Source organism: Camellia sinensis, chromosome 10 (assembly GCF_055761805.1).
Source record: "Camellia sinensis isolate YWXY chromosome 10, ASM5576180v1, whole genome shotgun sequence".
NCBI classification, from domain to species: Eukaryota; Viridiplantae; Streptophyta; class Magnoliopsida; order Ericales; family Theaceae; genus Camellia; species Camellia sinensis.
Window position 1 is genome coordinate 94,784,234 of NC_138970.1, and position 8,144 is coordinate 94,792,377.

Genomic DNA, 8,144 nt, shown 5'->3' on the forward strand with positions numbered 1-8,144 from the left:
ATGATGGTGTAGTGGCACTTGCAATTATCTACCGTGACACTCGTATCTACCGTGACACCGATAGAAGTGGCACTTGTTCAAAATGCCACAAGACCAAAAGATGTCATTAGAAGAATAGTTTTGTGGCACTTTCAAATGTCACTAAACTAAGAAAATGTTGTAGTGAGAGGGTCACAAAGTGACCAAACAGAGACTAATGGTTATTTAAGGCCTCCAAGGCGTGAGACTCCCATGATGGTACTTACAAAACATAATTGTTTATAAGGTTATTGTCAAATATTCTTTAAAAGTTAAACAAACATATCCATGTGTTTCATTTTAAACAAATAGAGTTCATAAATTAATCCACCTAACTGAAATATTTATAAAATATAACTTATATTAATATAACTAATAAAATACAATTTGTATAAAATAAATTATGATAAGTCAAAATATACGTAAAATATATTATGGTAACTCAAGATATAATATAATTCATCTTAATACTGACCCTTATTATTTTCTTCTTATTTTTACTATTTTCTCATGGATGTTCCTTCGTTCTCCTTTTCTTCTCTATTTCCTTTTCTTTTCTCCTTCTCTCTTTCTTCCTTTTCTTTCCCACAGAGTGATCAACTCATCCCTATTTATAGGGAGGTAAAGCATCATTCGGCCAACACGTGGCAGCTCGAAAATTTGCTCATAACTCACAAGATTTATACTTATCTTAATAAATATTTAAGATAATTACATTTTGACTCAATTTTCTAATATAATTATATAAATAAATTAATCCCTAATTAAATCACACTCTATCGTATACTAACAGAAAATTAATTATTTATTTTACTACCACATCCATCATTATTATTATTATTATTTATTTACTCTTACTTTTATATTTATTTATTTACTATCTTTAACTTTAATTTAGCCCAACTAGTATTATAATTTCATATTTATGTTAATTTGGCTCCAAATAATAATCCCTAATTAATCTCATATTTGATAATCCAATACCAAATTAGATTCTGTATTTATTATTATTTATTTAATAATATATTATCACATACAACCATAATATTAGTATAAAATTTAATGAACAACTTAAATTTTTGGGTTGTTACAACATTGACGGGTTTCGAGCCGCCCACGGGCCGGGTTAGGTTTTAATAAAAAAATAAAATATAATAAAAATTAAAATGACATCGTTTTAGTAAAGGCAAATAATCAAATCTCAACCATCCACGTTGAAAGTGGAACAGGCGGCGCTTCCTTCAATGATTAGTGTGGACTGATCGTGGAGTCAAGTGAGAAAGAAGCGCCGCTTATCCCACTTTTCGGCGTAGAAGGTTGAGATTTGATTATTTACGGTTACCAAAATGACGTCGTTTTAATGAAGGAAATTCCTTTTTTTATTTTTTTATTAAAGCCTGGACCGGTTCGTGGACAACTCGAAACTTGTTTGCAGCCCATGGTGGGCCCGACCTGTTTAGGCCCTGGCTTGAGCCCAGCCGAGACCCTGAGCCTAGGCTTGGGCCATCATTTTAAAGCTCGGCCTGGTTTGCGCCGATGTCCAGTGTCTATTTTAGTGGAAAATAATAAAATTTTGATAGAAAAAAATTTTAAAAAATGTTTAGGCCCTCCAAGCTTGAGCCCAGGCCCATCGGTCCACCCAAGCCCTAAATACTTCTAGGTTTGGGCCTAATTTTCTGCCTCATGAGCCAGCCTAGTTTGGCTCGATCCGAATTTTGATGCAAGCCCGCGAGATTCAACATGAGCCAAACTGGGCCAAATTTACACCCTTCAGAGAGAGAGAGAGAGAGAGCGAGAACCAAAAATGCTTTTCTTGAGTTAGGTTCAAAATCTCTAGGAATAGTGTAGTGTGGTGAAGTTGGTCTCAAACACTCCCAAGCTTCTACAACTCATTCTCTCTCTCTCTCTCTCTCCCTAAAAAAAACCGTTATCTTCCCCTGTTCAAAATTCAACCACCCATAATTCATAATTAAGTATTTAAGCCTGAATCCTTTGATTAAGTTTCATTGTATTTTATAAGTAGGTGATTTCGCTATTAGGGTTTCTGAAAAGAATCTTCTTGTCTGGATATCGACTATTGTTTCTGTTAAGGGAGCTGTTAAAATGTGCACCTCATTAAATAGTGCACATCATGTACATATTTATTTTAAGGGTATGGCTTCTGTCCAGTCTAGGATCGGACTGGACCGTGCTGTTGGGCCCGTGTGGGCCTACCATGGGTCCCGTTTTGATAATCTGAACCGTTAATGTGTAGAACTCGTTGAGTACTATATGCTCACGCTGATCGAATATCGATAGTTATATGATTAAATCAGTTTCGTATTAAAAAAATTGGACGGTGAACAAATTAACGGTTGACAAAAAACTGTTTTGATCACATAGCTATCGATATCCGATCAACGTGATTTTTTACAAGCATATAGTACTCGACGATTTCTACATATTGAACGGTTCAGATTATCAAAATAGAACCCGTGATGGACCCCCACGAACCCAACAACACAGTCCAATCTAATCCCGGACTGAACAGAAGCCATACCCTTATTTTAAACCATTAGATATTTATAAATTTTTATAAATTCGGTGATACTGCATGCACGAATTAATATACTAACTAATATATCAATACTAATTATAATGTTATTATTAATCTTCCTTATTAATCACTTTACAAATCTAAAAAATCTCTTAAATTATACCTCTTCATATACACACGAATTAATACACTTAATTAGTACACAAAACATTATTCTTACCGATTGTTGGATGTTCCACAAACCGTCTTCACTTTGTTTTCCCAGAACCCTTATTTTTCAGACGACTCCGAAGCTCCTATTCGCCCTCTTCAGGCACGACTCCGGAGCTCTCTTCAGACACGACTCCGTGGCTATTCTTCGCCCTCGAAGACTAACCCGCGAACACAACGTGCCCTCGACTTCGCCTCAAGGTATGTCTCTCTCTCTCTCTGTGCAACTTGTTTCTCTCCCTTTCTCTATCTCCATTCTATGAAACCCTAGACTGAAATCCCCTTCTTCGAAACTGCCCCTTTCACCTTTGTGAGCTCAGCAGGTTGGTTTATAAAATTAGGAAAATATGATTTGAATAGGTTTAGGTTTTTTATGTTTGTTTGCTTTGATAGTTGTTTTGATTCCACATATATATATATATATACTTGAAATTTGGTTTGAGTGTGTGAAATCTGATGCGTGGGTAATTGAATTTTGTACTCATGTAACTGATATGAGACTGTAATTTTTTTTTTGTTTATTGAAATCTGTTTATGTTTCTAACAATTACTCTTGTGGTGGCATTTTTTCCTATGAGAAAGAAAATTACAGTGGTTTGGGATGCATTACCTTTAGCAATTTTCTGGGAATTGTGGAAAGTGAGAAATGAATGGATATTTTGATGCATTACCTTTAGCAATTTTCTAGTTATGTGTGAACAGTTTGAGCTTATTTTCCTAGATAAGCATCCCATGTTTTGAACTTGATTGCTCAATAATTCAAGCTTGTGTGAGGACATGCTTGATTAGGCGTGTAGGTATTTTAGGCATGCTGCTGATGTTAATCTATGTATCAATAGCCAATGATATATAGAGACTTATAAAAAGGATTGATTAAACTATGGGGGTATTATGCAGATAATTATTGATCTTATAGTACTTGATGTACTTAAAAGTAAGGTTGATCAGTGCCCCCCCCCCCCCCCCCCCCAATTATTGTACTTCTTTGTTTGGGTAACTGGTATATGCTCTGCTTCTCACTCCATAAATCGTTTTTCACTTTGATGATTGTGATATGTATCTATGTAAGTATTGTGACCTAGGTAGGACAAACACTTAAAATGGATGAGCGTTGTCCATGTCAAACACGTGGGAAACTGACACTTCTTGGACAATCACAGACACATCAAAACTTCCTAGGTGTGTGCATGGTTTGGAAATATGTTTCAAGGACCCTTGGTGGAAACTTAGAAGTAGCAGTGTCAGGCACTCTTAGAAATCAGATGACCATCTGTAGCATCCAACCTTTACTTTTTAGTTTTTAGAAATAAGAGAGACGAAGAAGAAGGAAACGCTATGTGGTATATATATATGCGCTATGATTGATCTAGCATTGAACACAACCATTTTTACTGTTGTAAAGAATGCAAGGCTGAAGGAAAGAGAAATGCAAAAAAAATGTAGTTATGTATATGATTTTGTCTAGTTACATCTTTCACATGAAGCAATTCTTTATTCAGACATGCAAGAATTTATCAAAATTATGTATGATATTTTATACTTGCCAAGGAGTAGTACAGTGTGGTGGAGTTGGTCTCGAACTTCCCCACCATTTGCATCATCTTCAAGCTTCTGCAACTCATTTAGGTCTCTCTCTCTCTCTCTCTCTCACTCTCACCCAAAAACCCCTCTCTTCCCCTGTTCAAAATTCAACCACTCATGATTCATAATTAGGTATTTAAACCAGCCATGAATCCTTTGATTAAATCTCATTGTGTTTAATAGGTAGGTTGTCTGGGTATCCAGCATTGTTTCTGTTAATAATGTTTTTCCCTTTAATTTATCTCTCTTTCTATTTAATGATTTCTCACTCCCTTTTTGCTTTTTCTATCTAAGCATGATATTTTTGTGTATGGAAGATTTGGGTAGGCCTTGTGTTTCTTATACAAATTGTTAATTTGTTGATGGTTCATATAAAAGGCCATTTAAGTTAATGCTTAGTATTACTCTTCAATAGGTGTAAGAGGAATGGGTGAAATGCATGTCATGGATGGAGACTTCATGGGTTGCAATGGGTGAAACTGTTATTCTAAACTTTATTGCCCAGAATGCAAATTTGTGATTAAAATGATGATCATTGAAGTTCTTGTGTCAAAGATAAAAAAAAGTTTTACTGCCATGTCCGCAGCTATGTTTGTCATGCCATGCAAAATGTAGCATTTTTTTTTTTTAAATTTTATTTTATGTATATAGCATTCTTCTTTTGAAAATTGGTTAAATTAGTTTGAATGGCTAGCGAAAGTGAAGAATCTTGTTTGAGTACACACTATATGCAAAATAGAGTGTTTATACTTTTGCTTGGCAAAATTGGTACCTATTAGTGTTGGAGTTGCTGGTATAGGCAAGAGATCTGCACTCCTCCTCCTCCTAGGGTCTCTCTCTTTGCCCTTATCTTGGTAGTTCTTTTATTTTATAATGATTGTTTAAACTTACTATTCACAACAATAAGTGTAGTAAATTTTTTTTGATTAATTTCTAGTCAATGCGTGATTTGTTTGATAATAGTGGACCTCGTAGTTTTAGGGTTTATTAATTTTTCCAATTAATCTGGGTATTTTGGGTTTGATGTTGTTGAGGTTGTATTTATGGACCCTTATGTGCCTAAATTGTGGAATATTTGGACTAATGCTTTTAATGTTTTTAGATATAGAGATATACATGCCCACTTATTTATGTATCTACAAGTGTTATGGATATGAATATGCTCACTTAAAATTGTTGAGTTTATGATTGTATTAAATTAGTACTTGTATAATTCATGAGGACTGGCGTTTTGGTTAATCCTTCTATATGGGGATTTAAAATTTAAAGAACTACAGCGATGGAGAAGCAGATCTTGATTTTGTAAAATAGATTCTTGTATTATTAGACTTGAGTTTTGCTCAATATTTTTTATGGTATCTGATATGGGTTTGATTTCCAGTGATGCTCTGTTGTTTGAAAAAGTAAATTTTGAAACGGTTATTGGAAATATGTACTTGTTGCATGCTTAAATAAAAAGCTTATGCACTTGTCGATGATGCTAAAGAATGGCAGAACGTGGATCCTTTTTAATTTGTGCTTATTTCGTTTATTGAAAAAAAATCCCCCCAAGAGTTGAGTTTTAGTCAGTACGAGTGTGGCTTTTTTAGATTGTAAACTTGTTGTGCAAATACATAAACTAAATTCAATCATGTGCTACTTGAAGCTAAGCAAGGTTTGTGTCCACCATACTTGTTGGACACAAACACAATCGCTACGCTTTGACATTGTGACATTGCTTTCATTTAGTAGAAAGAAAAGTACCTAGTATAGAAACATTGAAAGAGGGTTTTCGTAAAAAAATGTAAAAAAGTTGGATATAATATATATTTAAAACTAATTCCCTTGACACAGTGCAGGTTTCGTTCAAAGAAGTGGGGCTGTGAATTAGGGAGAAGTGATAATGATTACTCTCCATTGAGTATATAGCCCTATACATATTCTTGCATACAAAACATATGCTATTTCATTGATCTGTGTTTTGCAAATGCATTATTTCAAACTTGTGGTTTCTTGCCCGGTGTTGTCTATGCAACATAGCTCCAGCTTGTTAACTTGGAATCTGGTGTCCCATGTAATAACTTAGGCATGTAACAGTGTTTTGAAGAACTGTGGTATTGTTATTGACACAGACCTGAAATAGTGTAATGTTTGAAAAAGTTACCTGGTGTTGTCTAAGTAATTTTAAACTAATAGTATTACAAAATTCTAGGGGACTTTTAGAGTGACAATTCGCCTGAACTAGGCTGGATGTCCTTATTTGTTGCTAAGGTTTGCAAAGTATTTGGGGACATAATCTAAAATATTTCGCTGTCAATGATAAGTAGTCCCATTTAGCGGCATGATGCACCTCTTTGCTGATGTTGTTTTCGTTGATCAGTAGAAACTTAGACTCGTGGGTGGATTTACCTTGGGGCAAGTGGGGGCAATTGCTGCCATTGAGTTTGGAAAACTTCACTTTTATTCACAGTTTTAGAATTTATTTCCAAAGTTGCCCCAATGATATTTTAAAATTGCTCGCACTGAATTTTAGAAACTCCCTTTTTCACCCACGGTTTTAGGATTTGTTTATTGATTTTTTCATTAAATTTTAAAATTATTATTTTTACCTTTGATTTTAATTATTTTTTCAATTTTCTTCTTTGATACTTTATTTAACTTCCCCACTTATTTTAGGGAAGTGTTATTTGCGCACTCACTTTTTTATAAATAAACACACTTCATATTTTGTCTATAGTATAAAAAATTATACATAATACAATTTTCAATGCATGCACACGACAAAATTTGGACTGCAATTACGAAAAAAAAGGGATTGCGAATTTATTTGTCTTCTTTTATTTTTCTTTTGATTTCCGTCTATCTGTTTTGTTGTGTATGTTGTTGATTTGCTTTGATTGATTTGGTAGAATTTTGGAGTGTAATATCAAATAAGGAAAAATTTTGTTTACAGTTCTATGTAAGGTTTTGCTCCTGCTGACAAAAATCCTAACTCCTCCCCCGCCTAAATTGTGTTGTACAACATTTGAAACTTTTTTTGTCGGAAATAGTGTGGTTTTGTGTTTTTCTTTTTCCCCTTGTAGGAGACATGTCTTGCCACTTCTTGCCTTTGTAACCTGTATTTGTGCTGAATGAAAATGCCTAATTCCGTGTAGTAAGTTTTGTAAATGATAGCAGATAAACAAATAAGTTTATGTATTAATTAATTAATTATTATTATTTATTTATTTTTCCATTCTAGATTGCAGAAGGAAAAGAGGAAGAGTAATGGTGGAAGTATGGTGGTCCCTGTTGGGGGCTGCTATTCCAGCGATTGTTGCAGGGCAAACCTTTAGAATTAAGAGAAGGCGTACTGAGGAGCAGAGAATAAAGGGTGCTCGTGGAAGAGAGAAGACTTCTGATGATATATTTGTCTGTGAGAGGGTCTGTACATCCAAGAGAATGCTCAAGAAGGTTGGGTCCTTCTCCAAAGATCCAATCCCTGATACTTGTGTTACTGTTTGTGGTGTGTCTGAGCTCGATGCCTGCTCTGATGCTTGTGCTCGCACTGTCTGTGTCAACCAACATCAAGTGCCCAATTGGAATGACATTTGTCTTCGGAGATGTCAGAGTGAATGCCTTAAACTCTCTGCCTCTCGTGCTTCTTAGTGAGTTTTTTTGTTTTTTTGGCCAACTTAAACTGTTGTTTTTGTGGAACATGCTGTTAAAAGTATGGTCTTTATCCCGTTTTCAAAACCAGACTTGGATTGTTGTGTTCTTTTGCAAGCTAGCGTTGAGCTACATATTAATTTCATGATTCTCGCGACAGATTGCTTCTCTC

At 34.7% G+C, this 8,144-nt stretch overlaps 1 protein-coding gene across 1 annotated transcript; it reads left to right on the forward strand.

The window, feature by feature from the left end:
- The first annotated feature begins 2,759 nt into the window (after window positions 1-2,759).
- Window positions 2,760-8,144, forward strand: LOC114278501 (uncharacterized protein At5g64816). Its single transcript, XM_028220566.2, has 2 exons — window positions 2,760-2,965; window positions 7,566-8,144. Exons 1-2 carry the CDS (start codon window positions 2,785-2,787, stop codon window positions 7,970-7,972), a joined length of 588 nt encoding a protein of 195 aa, XP_028076367.2. The 5' UTR covers window positions 2,760-2,784; the 3' UTR covers window positions 7,973-8,144.

Excerpts from the sequence above, each read along its gene's own strand:
- LOC114278501 (XM_028220566.2), top strand. The coding sequence starts at position 2,785 with ATGTTCCACAAACCGTCTTCACTTTGTTTTCCCAGAACCCTTATTTTT. Across the intron at positions 2,966-7,565 it reads GCCCTCGACTTCGCCTCAAG|ATTGCAGAAGGAAAAGAGGA; the intron begins GTATGTCTCTCT and ends TTTCCATTCTAG.